This window comes from Podarcis melisellensis, assembly GCF_964234715.1.
Source record: "Podarcis melisellensis genome assembly, chromosome: 8".
In the NCBI taxonomy this organism is placed as follows: Eukaryota; Metazoa; Chordata; class Lepidosauria; order Squamata; family Lacertidae; genus Podarcis; species Podarcis melisellensis.
The window spans coordinates 64,447,683-64,462,115 of NC_138540.1; the positions used below are offsets into that span (position 1 = coordinate 64,447,683).

Sequence of the window (14,433 nt, forward strand, 5' to 3'; positions counted from 1 at the left end):
TAGGACTGGGGAAGCATTGCAGAACAAACTAATAAAGTCAAATGATGTGCAGATGGCCCAGTGTAAATCCACCATTAATGGACTATTGTTGCACCAAGAACATGCTGCATAAAAACAGCTACCAGAAAATACCAGTCTGGAGGGGCCTTAAGCGTTTTTTCTCTGAAGCAAATGCACACCACATAATACTCCGCTCTGACCAGTAGGAGTCAGTCTTTACTAAAAAAAAAAAAATCTAAATACCCCCTTCACAGGTCCTTCCCACTGTGCTGCTTTAACGAACTACTGAAAAGTTGTAATTGTTTGAATTTTTATTTAGTTTTTTAAAAAAATAATAAAAAACCCTATCTCCCACCTTCTCCCTTCATTGGGGCCAAAAAGGTTGCAAGCCCTTGCTGTGCACACGTACTTGGGAGTAAGCCCCCTTGAGCATCAGTAAGGCTTACTTCCGAGTAGCAGACGTGCATACGATTGCATTATAGTCCTATGCACCATACATACTGACAGCAACCTTCTAATTCTCCAGGCGGGGATTCTTGGGTTGCCAAAACGGCCCACACACAAGGCGTGGTATTGACAGAGGAATAATAGGAAGTAATACTGTTGGGCAGACGGACCTACGCACGTTTGCTATGCATAACCATTAATAGAAGTACAGTACTGTAATAATGATGATTCCCCCCGCCCCCTTGTATTAGTACAGTACATCTCCTATGTGGGAGGACGGTTTCACCTGGAGCCCCTTTAACTCTCCATAAACCAATATTGCTATTATTATTATTATTATTATTATTATTATTATTATTATTATTATTATTATTATTATTATTATTATTCGGAGAAGCAGCGAGGCAACAACGCACGCCAGGGAGGCATTGCAGTCTGTGGGCCGAGCGGGCCGCGGCTCTGCCTCTCTGGCGCCTCCTCAGCCAGGCGAGGCTACGCGAGGCGGGAGCGAGCCAGGAAAACGGGGCCTCGGAAGCGGCCGTGGCGGCAAGCGATGGCCGGGGGAGAAGAGGGGCGCCCCAGGCCCCCCGAGGCCTCGCCGCCCCGCGCTCCGCCAGAAACGGCGCCCGGCGAGGCCGAGCGCGAGGCCGGCGGCGGGAGTTCCCGGCGCCTTCCTCCGCCGCGTTTGCCCCGGCTGGGCCTGGCCTTGGCGCTGGTGGCGGCCCTGCTGGCCGCGAAGTACTATCGGGACTCGGAGGTGGCCCGGCGGCAGGTACCGGCGGAGGGAGCCTCGCCGCGGGGGACGGAGAAATCTTTGCGAGGCGCCTGCGGGGAGGGATGCTGGAAGTCGGGGCTGCTTGGGGGGCAGCGAAGGGGAGAATGAGCGGGGTCGGGGCTGGTCTTGTGCGGCTAAGAAGTTGGCGGGCAAAAAAACGGCATTTCGGGGGTGCCTTTTGTTTTGCATTTGGGGAGCCTTCTTGTTTTGCAATCTGTGTCTAGTGCAGCCTCGGAGCTGCCTGTTCAGAAAGGAAGCCTCGTGACTTCCAAGTAAAGTATGTATCCCATTGCAACTTCACAGTGCCGTCCTCTCCCAAGTCCCGTGTGGGATTTTTCAGCGGGATATACCAGTGAATAGGCTGGTAGCCTGAGGTTTGCAATCGTGCGTGCGTGAGTTTGGGGGAAAGTCCGCTTGAATCCCACGGGGCTCACTTCTGCGTAGACGTGCATACGCTTGCACTGTAAATATACCTCGCGTAGCATTTAATGAATGTAGGCAATTAACAGCCACAGGGATGGGATCGCCGTCATTGCTCATCTTCCCTAACACTAGTCATCCAATGAAGCACAATGGTGGGAGATTCACAGGCACAAATTTATTCACCCCGTACAATCCAGATGTTGAACTACAACTCCCACCAACCCAAGCCCATCCGATATGGTGGCTGGTAGGAGCTGATGGAAGTTGTAGTCGAACAACATAATATGGGAACAAAATAAAAAAATTCCTTCCAGTAGCGCTGGCACTTCCCACTTGAAAATACTTAAATCTGGTTCTGCATCACACACCAGTAGCACCCTAATATAATATGGGGTGCACCACAATATCTGCCCCTGTGGTACATAGTTAAACTATGGGATTTGTTGCCACAAGATCTGATGATGGCTACAGGCTTAGATGATGTTAACAGGGTGTGTGTGATATGTTCATGAAAGGTCTGTTGGGGCTATTAGCTCTAACAGCTACCTAGAAACCTCTGTGTTTGTAGGCATTATATATCTGAACGCCAGTTGCTATGGTGGGGGCCGTCTTGTCATGGTTGTGGGCTTCCTAGAGTATCTGGTGTGTGATGCAGAATTAGATTTACCGGTAAGTATTTCCAAGTGGGAAGTGCCAGGCGCTGCCTAGGAATTCGAGGAAAACAAAAGTCATGGATGCTTCAGTTGAGATTCCTGCATTGCAGAGGGTTGGAGTAGATGACCCTTGGAGTCCCTTCCAACTCCACAATTCTATGATCTCCAGTGCCAGAGGCAGCACGCCTCTGAGACTGTGTGCACACCATACTTCAAAGCACATTTAAAGTGCGTGCACACTACAAGAATCCTGGGAACTGAAGGATGCTTGAAAATGCTGCTCTTTTGCGTAAACTACAGTTAACAGGATTCTTTTTGGGTGGGTGGGTGCTTCAGAAGTGCTTTAAATGTATGGTGTGTTTGCATCCAGAATTTGAGTTACTGGGGAATGACAGTGAGAGAGGGCTGTGGTGCTCATGTCCTGCACAAGGGCTTCCCATAGACATCTGGGATGGTCACTGTGGGAACTGAATGCTTCACTAGATGGGTTCTTAGTCTGGTGCTACAGAGCTCTTCCTGAGTGAGGATATCCTATAATTCTTATTGACAGATAAGCACTGTTTTTATGTGAACAGGGAAACATTATTGGTGGTTCTTTTCCTCAATACTTTGAAGCAAGCTTTTTTGTAGACTATGGTCAAGGCCGGATTAATACCCTAATTGCTGTCCTGTTTGTTTATGTGCAAGCTAAGAAGTCAAGTTTTCTCCTTGCCTGTCCATCATATTGGGCATGCCTATATTACAAATGTAAACTGTTTTTATCAGTCTCCCCCTGGCTGCTCCCCACAAACTCTTAGGGAGTTCTGAGAGGGTGCTTGGGATCTTTATCAAATGATAAACCCCAGGATTATTTGCAGGAGACCGTGATGCTGTTATAAATAAGCCAATGTATTTTCCATATAGATGAATCCAGAGAGTGTGGCCACTTGCTCTGTCAGTAGGGAGAATAGCCGCCAGAGCAAGAAATGTACTTACAGAGGAGAATAGAGATTTTCAGCTTCTGCAAGAGCTGCTGTATTCTTTGATGTTTGGCAGTGCAGTCTGGGAGAAGAGAGAGGGTGTTTCTCTCAGCTCCAGGCTTCCTTTCCCATGCTTTTCTTTTGTTTCCTTCCTATGAGCAGAAGCAATGTGGTATCAAAGCCAGCTCTAGGTTTTGGGCGGTCCCTTTGGCAAGATGCTTAGTTGGTTAGAGTGTGGTGCTGATAATACCAAGGTTGCAAGTTCAATCCCTGTATAGACAGCTGCATATTCCTGCATTGCAGGGGGTTGGACTAGATGATCCTCAGGGTCCCTTCCAACTCCACAATTCTATGATTCTATGACCCTTTTCCACAGAGAGTGGGCCCATCTCCTCCTTGCCACTATCATAAGGACATAACATACATAAGTGTCAGGAGTTCAGCTTACACTTGAGTAGGACCCTGGCAGAGACACATGCCCAACTAGCATGTTCTCTCCCTCCTGGTCGATTGTTCAGGAGCTTCAAAAGCTTTCTTCTGCCCGAACATCACAGCGACCGATGCCAACCGACACCGGCACACTTAGGGATCCGCAGAGTTTGCGCAACTTGTGTAACAGACCTCAGCAACTCAGCATTTTGGCTAATCTACTTTATTTACATATAAACACACACAGAGCACTGCAACATGGCTCACTCTCTCTCTAGCATCAGACAGCAAAGAGGGGGAAAACAAAGGACAATAGTCCCACTTCACTGAACACAGTAACACAAACATCCTGTTTCCGTCATTTCCCACTCTGTGGAATCAAACATATACCGCCATGTGAAAAACAACAATCCTATGACTGCAATCATGGAGCAGGAATTCTAACAATAAGAAGAGCCCTGCTGGATCAGGCCAAAGCCCATTCTGGACCAATAATGTGTTCTCATAGTGGCCAACCAGATGCCTGTGGGACCTGAACACAAGAACACTCTACCCTCCAGCTTTTTCCAGCCATTGCTATTCAGAAGTATTGCTGCCAGTGCCTACAACTGTGTAGGCAGAGTATAGTCACCATGGCTAGGAGCCTTTGATAGTCTTCTCCTCCATGAATTTGTCTAATCTTTTAAAGCCACCCACACTGGTGGTCATCATTGCTCCTTGTGGGAGCATATTGCATCCTTTAACTATGGGCTGCTTGAAGAGGTCTTCCTTTTGTCTGTCCTGAATCTTCAAACATTCAGCTTGTTTGGATGTCCATGAGATCTAGTGTTAGAGGAGAGAGAGAGAGAGAGAGAAACCCCTTCTTTCTATCCACTCTCTCCATGCATAATTTTATATACTTCTACACATCACCACTGACCATGAAGTGCACCTGACAATAGCCTTGACCCACTGCCAGAGATGTCCTCTCCCCTGGTACCTAGTGGCGTCTGGGCCCTCTGCTAGGCTTTCAGCTCCAACTTGAGCTTCCAGCTTCTTCTGAATCCAGGCTTTGTGTCCCTTGCCAGCTTGTCTTTGCTTTTTGTCTGCTTGGTGCAGCCCCGGATCTGCCCTACAAGACACTTGAGTGCTTTCCTGACGGTAATTGACAAGAGCAGCACCTTCCAGGCAGCATTAGCATCCTTTTAGGCTGGCAGGCGGCAGATGGAAAATAAACGGGTTTGGGAGCTGTGGGAACACTAATGGTGTCACAGGCAGCACAGAATCACTGCAGCTTGAACTGCGGAGAGAAGGAGACTCGTTGCAGAGACTCCTTGGCTGCAGGGAAGAGAGCAGAGTAGCCAACGGAAATGCAACTTGTATGAATCCACCCAAGGCTGTGCCTCATCAGCCTAGAAATGGGCTTGCTGGTGTTGGCAGTCCTTCCCATTTGCTATATGTAAGGGATTGGCCTGAGTCTCTAATATCCTTAAAACAGACTAAATGAAGCAAAATTTTGCGCCACTGCAATCGGAGTGAGCTTAGCTTGAAAGAATGCAATGAGAACTTCGCCCGGATCTGGCTTATGGAAGCTGGAGCAAGAAAGTTAGCTGTGACTATTATTTAATACTTTACAGCCTCCCCATGTTTTAGGAGTGCATGACATGACCTCTCCCATTTCTGTCAATGTGGATTGTGCGGTAGAAATTTCTGAATGCATTCCTCCCAGCTGAATGTTAAATGTAAGGGATTTTGTCCTGCTCAACGCTAAGAAGCTGGGATGGGCTGTTAGAGGGTTACACCAGGCTTTTGGTGAGTTGGGAAGGAATGTTTCCCAGTGCTTAAAACTCTCCACTTTTTTTGACCCAGGGAATGCAAATCATCTTCACTTTGCCCAAGTCAGTGTATAGCTTGGATTTCTTGAGTTCAAGAATTAAGAAATGTTTTGGTATGGAAAATACTTCCTCGTTGAGAAGCTCAGTGGTAGAGCCCATGGGTTGCATCTGATGCTAGTGCTACACAGAGTAAACCCGTTGAAATAAATAGACATGACTAACATGGGTCCATTGTTTTCAATAGTTCTACTCTGAGGAGAACTTTTTTTGCAAAAGAACCCAGATTTATCTCCAGGAAGAGCCCCAGTCAGAAACCCTACAGAGTTTCTGCCAGTCAGTAGAAATAATATGGACCAATGGGTCTGGCTAATCACAAACCTTCCTGTGCAGGAGGTTTTCCAGGATTTTATGAGAAAGGAGCATAGCTCAGTGGTAGAGCACCTGCTTCGCATGCAGAATCCCCATCATCTCCGAATAGACTCCTCTGTGAAACTCGGGAGAGCTGCTGCTACTCAGCATGGACTATACCGAGTTAATTGTCTGACTTGCAATGGTAGCTCACCATGTTCCTCTAGTCACAACCAGTTCATTTATATATTAGGTTTCCTACACATGCATTGTGCTCGAAGCAGTTCACTGAAAATAAAGTGGCAGCAGTCTAAATACAATTAACAGCACCTTCTGATTGGTGATGCCTTTCTTGCCTTAGCATATCTTAATTTGCTGTTCAAAGAGTGAAGAAGCTAGGAGGGCTGCCCTTAGAGGCTTTTCTGCAGCAGAAAGTCCATATAGTGGCTTCCAGGTATGCACTCTCATTGACATAGGGCACAAGGCTGGGATTGTGGCCCAGGTGTGAAATCAACCCACCTCCTTTAACGGCACCACCTCGCATTGCGTCATTGCAGGGCTCCCTCTAGAATGAGGGTGGGGGACCTCAGTGCTAGAGGCTGAATGCAACCTTCCAGGCCTCACCACCTGACCTTTAAGACTCTCCCCAAGCCACAACCCTCCCCAGCCCTGCTTTGCACTCATTTGGAGTGTTTTTGCCTTGTGTCCTTGGATTGCAATACAATGGTACCTTGGTTTACAACCTTAATCCGTTCCGGAGGTCCAGTTATAAACCAAAACAGGTTGTAATCCAAGGCGCGCCAATGAGGCCTCCCCCAAAAATGGGTTGTAATCCAAAAAAAGGGACACACACTTCCGGGTTTGACGTGGTTGTAATCCAAAACAATTGTAATCCAAAGCGCTTGCAAACCAAGGTACCACTGTAATGCCTATTGCTTTCCTGGATGGAGGCTAGAGATTGGTGTGTGAGTGTCTGTGTAGAAACCAACCTACTGTACAAAGGTAAAATTTGCAGTCCGTGCTCCACCCATTTTTGCATTTGGCCCACCCACTGGAAGGCTGCCCAGAAGGGAATGCAACGCTTGAACTGGGAACTCTGGAATTTAAGGCTCTCTGGGTACTCCTCTTGCTCTGAGAGCTTAGCTGGCAGCACTGAAACATGTAAGGCTAGGATTCCTGGATTGCTGGCTTCACTGTTACTTCGGATCGCATGCATCTTCACATGCTTCAACTGCTCCCAACTCCCTCAGTTCTGTGACTTTAGACAGTCGTGTTTTATTGCCATACAGGAATTGCCGCTTTGCTGTCAGCACCACTTGGAAACCCAATAGTGGGTCTCAATATCCACCCAAACTACTGCACTTTCCGCATTCACAGTGTGTCCATATCCTTAATTTGGATTTGGAGCTGCTTCCTGGTGCGTTTTGGAACGTGAAATGTGACTGTAACCTTTACGGTTCATGCACGGGGTTGCTTATATAAGTCCATGCTATCAGAGTAGTGAAGATCAAGCTCCACGGTTCACTGGCCAGCGCTGAGCCAAACAAAAATATCTGCAGGTCTGCCAGCTACCTGTGGACAATTCCCTGACAGTTCGGGTGAGTCTGATGTGATTTCCATGGCAGGGATGCTCCTTGACTAACAAACGGGGTGTGGGTTATTTAGGTAGGTTTTCCTTAAGGAAAAAGAAAGAAAAGACTTTCATATTTTTCTTCTTGCAAAATCAAATGTGATTCATGTGTGCCAGTATGGGTCCCAACCATGCAGGTAGACCAATCCTTACTCCAAAGAGAGTCTAACTAAGCAGTGAAGAATGTAAGGAAGTCTCTGTTGGATTCAACCAAGGCCCTCCTATCTAGACCTTTTCTCCAAAGAGAGAAAAGGGAAGCAGAACCACTCCACCAACTCGCAGCTCTTGCCTGTCCTTGAATTGTTTCCAGTTAACCCAGGAGTAGGCAGTGTGGCACCCTCAAGAAGTTTCTGGATTCCAGCTCCCATCATCCATGACTTTTAGCAGTGCTGGCTGGGGCTGATGGGAACTAGAGTCCAACAACATCGGTTCTGTTCAAAATTGGGGGAGCACCCTCCTCCAACCTTTAAAGTTAAAAGCAAACTTGTGAGATCAGATCACTGATCTCTTGTATCTCCTCTGTTTGGAACCTCAGCCTGCTTAATACAGAGGTACCTCCGGTTACATACGCTTCAGGTTACATACGCTTCAGGTTACACACTCCGCTAAGCCAGAAATAGTGCTTCAGGTTAAGAACTTTGCTTCAGGATAAGAACAGAAATCGTGCTCCGGTGGTGCAGCAGCAGCAGGAGGCCCCATTAGCTAAACTGGTGCTTCAGGTTAAGAACAGTTTCAGGTTAAGTACGGACCTCTGGAACGAATTAAGTACTTAACCTGAGGTACCACTGTATATCCAGTGAAGCATTCTCCTGCCTCCCAAAAGACATGTCAGAGATATTGGGTAGTTTCACAGGTGCCAGAGCAGATTTGTGGTTCTCTAAGCTCAGGTTATAAGTTAAATTGAAATATTTTAATTTAAATTGAATTAATTTAATTTGAATGGCTTCTGAATTATGTATGCTAAACTATTAATTTTATTGTATAGTTTATATTCATTGTTTCAAATTATATGCCTCCCGCCCCCCGGGGTGCGGGTTCTTATTTTAATTCTGCACAGAGTCATGTAAATAAATGTATTATTACAGTGGTGCCCCACAAGACAAATGCCTCGCAAAACGAAAAACGCGCAAGACGAAAGGGTTTTTTCGGTTTTTGCGTCGCTTCGCTAGATGATTTTCCCTATGGGCTTGCTTCGCAAGACGAAACGTCTTGTGAGTTCTTGCGAGTTTGTTTCCTTTTTCTTAAAGCCGCTAAGCCGTTAATAGCCGCTAAGCCGCTAATAGCCGTGCTTCGCAAGATGAAAAAACCGCAAGACGAAGAGACTTGCGGAACGGATTAATTTCGTCTTGCGAGGCACCACTGTATTTCAGGCTGTATGCCTAACTCCATTTACCTGGCAGTAAGATCCATTGAATTCAGCAGGACCTGCTTATGAGTAAACATGGTTAGGCTTGCATTGTAACTTGTGCATATCAACATCTCTCTTATTTCCCAAACAGGAGACAGCCCTGAAATCTTTGGGAAACGAAGGTCTTTTCCTGTTTGCGTCCCTGGATACGAACAATGACTTGTACATCAGTCCTGAGGAGTTCAAACCAATTGCAGAGAAGCTAACTGGTAGGCATCTAATTTTTTGAGTAGACAAATATATGTTCATCTTGCTTTTTTAAAAAAAACCACCCCCAAACCATGATCCTTGAGCACAGATTGTCTAGTTCTTGCATTGGGTTAGTCACTCATTCATTGTCTGCTTAATTCACAGAGGAGAGGACAACGACATTCCAGCCATTTTTTTTCCAGCTGGAAAAATGAAGTGATAATCCAGACCAGGCTTTCCTAACCTGGTCCCCTCTGGCTATTTTGGACTACAATGCCCATCAGCCCTAGCTGGCACAGTTGTGTCAGCTGGGGCTGATGGGAGTTTTAGTTCAAAATAGCCAGATGCCAATAGGTAAGCAAAAGCGTTTGAAACCATCTCATTCTCTTGTTACCACTGGTTCCCTAGGCAGGCGTGGAACTGCTGTTATAGGTCTCCCAGTGCTGGTGAAATTGGGTTCGAAATCAAAGCACCCCAGGGGAAGAGGGCCAAGCTTCCAGAGATAGGGCACACCCAGTAGTGGTTCCAAGAGCAAAAGAGCAGCAAACATCTAGTGAAAATGAACAGTTAGTAAGAGTTATGCATGGGTAAGATTCTATTTTATTTTTACTTTTAAGAAACATTCTTAACCTGTGCTATGACTACGTGGTCCCCAAGGCTGCTTGCAACTCGTCACGCACAGCGATGGTGTCATAAAAAGGGAAAACAATTAACATATAAGATAGATGAGAAATCCCAAGCACAGGATCATAAAACCCTGCGCAGCAGGGGACAGCATAAAACAGAATTGCTCATTAATCTCTCATCATTAAAAGCCCAGGAAAAAAAGGAACACATCTTTGCCAGGGACCTAAATGCCACTAAAGTGCATGCATTTTAAAGGTCAGCCTTAAATATGTGCCTTTCACGGTATATATATATGTCAGGATCCCATCTGACCCATGACCTTTCCCCCGGAAGAGGCTTGGGACTCTGCAAAGAACCTCACTGCAGCTGAGGACCTGGAGGAACCTGCAATAGTCCCAAGGCAGACTGAACGGTCCCATCTTGCTTGGGCTACCCCAATCACCTCTTCTCACCACATCCCAAGCCCCTCCTTGGTCCCCGATTTCCCCCTTTGATTTTGAGCTAAAATGTCATTGCAGGGGGATCATGGGTGTCACGCAGGTAAGTCTTCCCGTCTTGAGTCTCATTCAACTCACCATTTCCTCTTCTGGCTGCTGTTCCTTCTATGTTGGTCACATAAGGGAGCCATCCCAATCGGCGACCCTTTCTTAAACAGGATGATGTCACAGTGCTAAGTAGCCTATCCGATATGCCGTGTGATGACACCACTGAAAACAATAGATGAATAAGTCAACATTTGGGGGGGAAAGGAATGCCAAAAGTCACCAAGAAGGGGAGGTTGTTTTTCTTTTTGGGAACCAATGGAAATATTTTTTTTTAAAAAACAGTATCTTTAGCTAAGTTCTGCTTTCATTGTGTGTGAGTACCATAGCTATTTGCATGGCTTAGGCTGCAATTTGATGCACACTGAGCTTGGAGGAAGCCTCGCTGAGCTGGGTCTAACTTCTGAGTAGAAATACATAGGCTTGCACTGTTAAGCACTGTTAAGCCCAATGTCCAGGAAGCATTGATGACTACCTGAAAGCATCTGCTGATAGCAGTGCAGCTGCCATTCCATGTTTCTTCTGGAGCAGCTGCTCAGGGACCTCCTAGCAACCCGTGCAGCTCCATGAAGCATCAAGAGCAGCCAGGTGACCCAAATGAGTTTCAGGTCTTTGCAGAGACTGTTTTGAAAAGTGTGCCATCTTGAAGTCCCCCTTGGGCGTGCTAATGACCTGCCTCTTGGTGTTTTCTTGGAAAAACAAACATCATAAGCATATAAATACTGGAGATCTCTTGGGTGGGGTGGGTGTTAGCTGCCCACAGCACACAACTGCTCTTGCCTTAATTCTCTTTGCTCAAGCCCTAGACTGATTTACACAACGAAAGGCTGCTAAGCTTTCTGTGTTTTTTGAAAGGCTTATGCACCAGACGCCTCTTTCACAAAGGGCAATTTTTCTAAATCTGCGGTTCCTATTGTCGGACTTGCAGAACTGCACGCGTTGGCTTTGTCTGGGGCTTAAAGGGGATTCAGAGCAGCTGAATGCAAGAGATACTGCTCTGCAGTAATGTTACCAGAGACCTGGCGGGTGGCGAGACGCAAGCAATCTCGGGAATCTTTTTGCATACAGAAATTGCGGCGCTTCCACCTGCTGGCTACTTGTGGGCTTGATAGCGCTCGCTTGGGCAGCCCTCCCGATTGCTCTCACAGCCAGCGCAGAGGGGAGCGGGGTTCAGGCAGCCCTTCTTTCCTGCCCATCTGCAGAGCAGATAAAGGGGATTGTGACACCAGTGTGGGTTCTGCAGTCCTCACAGCTGGCTGCCTATTGTGCTTGCAAGAGCATGAAAATTTCTCTCCCTGCGCTGTTGTGTCAGACAAAGAGCAGAAACAGTGGCTCTGTGGGCATGACCCTGTCAACATCGCCCTTGAGCCAGTGCCACAAACTGGACTCATACACTTCAGCCCCGACTGGGCTAGGCGAGCTGGGTAGCACTTCCAGAGACCACCTTCTGCACAGGAACAGGTCAAAGTGCTGTGGACTCACAGCTTAGAGTTGTGAGCGCCGGATTCACTCCAACAAGAAGACAGTCATCGCACAGCAGAGTATAGCAGAGTACAGCAGAGCATAAATGACTCGGAGAGCAGCTCTGTAGAATATCTTCTTTTATTCTATCTACAACTATCATACAAATTATATACAGAGCTAAATGAGGTCTAAGCATAAATAAATGCTGCACTACACTGAGTGTCTGCAGCTGCTCTTAGCAGCAACCTTATCTCTACACATGATCTGTAACACTCAGTCTCTCTCTCTCCAACACACTGACTGACTGACTCTTTGATGTGGTGCTGGAGCAGAATAAGTAGAGAGCAGAACACTGCCCCTCCTCTCTGGAGACTCAGCAGACTCATCAGGAGATTCTTGGATATGGGAGGGGTGAAATCTCCTCAGACCCAACACAGCAGCAACCAGTTTAGTCATCCTGGGAGATCAGGCTCTTCCCAGCCAAATTTCTCAGGGGCTGGCCCCACAGTGTTTGCCCCCTCCCCAGGCTGAAAAACTTAGCCGCCAGGTACAGAGTGGTTCCTCCTGCTTGCAGCCAGGGGTAGGAAAAGTGGCTGCCTGGAATTAGACTGTATGATTGCCCACAGATCTCTCCTTGCCAGTCACAGCCTTGACATGCCCACTTGGTAAATGTAGCAGATCGGCAGCGCTCTGACAAAAACGATGTGTGCTGTTGCACACTCAAGCTGAGAACATGCACAAGAAATGAAAGAGCCTTGTTCAAAGCTGAATGCAAAGGAGTTGCTGGCGGTCTGTTGGTGCCCCCTGCTGCACAGAGGTAGAACTGCTCAGCTGGATGCTTCGTTTTGCCCTTCATCCTTCCCAGCCTTAGGGCCAACGATACACCTTAGTAGTAGGAATGTGGGCCGAGCGTGTTTGGGTTTAGTTGTGCTTGTGGTGAAGTGAAAGCGTGATACCTTCATGAAGACGTGTGGGTTGCATCGTCTTGCAAACTAGGCATGCAGGCGAGCATTGGTGCAACCACCACGAATCCACACCGGTTCAGCCTGTGTCTTCAGCATGTCTCTGTCATCATGTAACACAGCAAAACTACTGCCCATCCTCTACCAGTTTTTCAATGGCCAGTCGTTCTAGAGTGCAGCAGAGGCAGGGGGAGAATAAGGCTGTTTATATTGTTCTGCCTAGCCTAGCTGCCACCCAGTCCCTTCCCTCTTGGACTCCAGACAGCCGCTACCACCATCTGGGTGAGAGGCAAAGAAAGCAAGGCCCTTCCGTTGACCTGTCTTGACAACTATTCACCCTGGTTTCCACCAGTTGATTCTCCTTCATAGGAACATAATGAGGACCCTGCTGGATGGGGCCAATGGCCCATCTAGTCCAGCATTCTGTTCTCACAGTGGCCAACCAGGTGTCTCCATGGGAAGCCCTCCAGCAGGACCTGAATGTATCTGCAACTCTCCCCCTTGTGAGCCTCAGTAGAAGGCATACAGAGGAGGTAGTTTGTAGTCGTTGTGGCTAGTAGCCATTAGCATTACCCTGATTCTCTTTTGAAGTAATCCAAGCAGGTGGCCCCCATCAGCGCATCTCAGGAAAGCAAATTCCACATTTTAAATAAGCACTGTGTTTGTCTGTCCTGACTCTTCTGGCATCTGGCTTCATTGGCTAGTCCTGAGAGCTAGAATTATGAGAAAGGAACCTTCCTGCCTTTTACAGTGGTACCTCGGGTTACAGAAGCTTCAGGTTCCATACGCTTCAGGTTACAGACTCCACTAACCCAGAAATAGTACCACAGGTTACAGACTCCACTAACCCAGAAATAGTACCTCAGGTTAAGAACTTGGCTTCAGGATGAGAACAGAAATCACATGATGGTGGCGCAGCGGCAGCGGGAGGCCCCATTAATTAAAGTGGTGCTTCAGGTTAAGAACAGTTTCAGGATAAGAACGGACCTCCAGAACGAATTAAGTTCTTAACCCAAGGTACCGCTGTAGTTTGCTTTTACTTTCTTTTCTTTCCTCCCTAAAGTGTCTTTTATTTACCTTTTAGCAGGGCCTGTGTGGTTTCCAGTTGTTGTACAATGCTTCACAATTTTTTGTGCTTTACAAATAGATGCATACATGAATTCAGCTTCTCAGACAGAGCTTCTCAGTGTTTGCTATCTGACTCCATTGGGGATAGCACAGAAAAGGCAGTGCAGGGGAAATTACAGCTTTCTGCAGGACCAAGAGTATATCTGAATGCGTAGAGCTGGAATAAGAGACAGAGGAAGTAAAATTATATTTTTATTGAGCCCATTTCTTTCTGGAATGCTTCATTCCAATTTGCATGGTCATAAAGGGTGCTGTAATAAAAATAATTATTATAATAAATTCTTCTTATTGCTTTATTATAGAGTTGTATAAAAACCAAGCTGGTTCATATCACAGTGAAATGAAAACAGTGCAGGAGGCATACAGACTGGTAGGGGATATGCAGACTTAAATGCGCTGAAAGTTTGACTATATATGGAATACTTTGTTTAATTTACCGTATTTTTCGCCCTATAGGACGCACCGGCCCATAGGACGCACCTAGTTTTTTGGGGGGGAAATAAAGAGGGGGAATTATTCCCCCCCCCCAGCTGCGGATATCTGCCCGAAGCGCGGGGCGCTCTGCTTCAGCGCGCCCCGCGCTCCGGGCAAGCAGACTGCTATCTGCAGCCTAGGGAGCCTTGCGGGAACTCCCG

General features: G+C 47.1%; 1 protein-coding gene across 2 annotated transcripts in view; it reads left to right on the top strand.

The window, feature by feature from the left end:
* Positions 1 to 878: 878 nt before the first annotated feature.
* The window catches only part of SELENON (selenoprotein N), a 117,070-nt gene continuing 103,515 nt past the window's right edge, over positions 879 to 14,433 (top strand). For both annotated transcript variants that reach the window (XR_014170974.1, XM_081921477.1), the window contains exons 1-2: positions 879 to 1,219; positions 8,978 to 9,095. Coding sequence is in view for 1 of the 2 variants with exons in the window: in XM_081921477.1 (XP_081777603.1) it covers positions 1,001 to 1,219; positions 8,978 to 9,095 (337 nt within the window). In the remaining variant the exon portion in view is untranslated. The remainder of the gene's footprint in view (positions 1,220 to 8,977; positions 9,096 to 14,433) is intronic.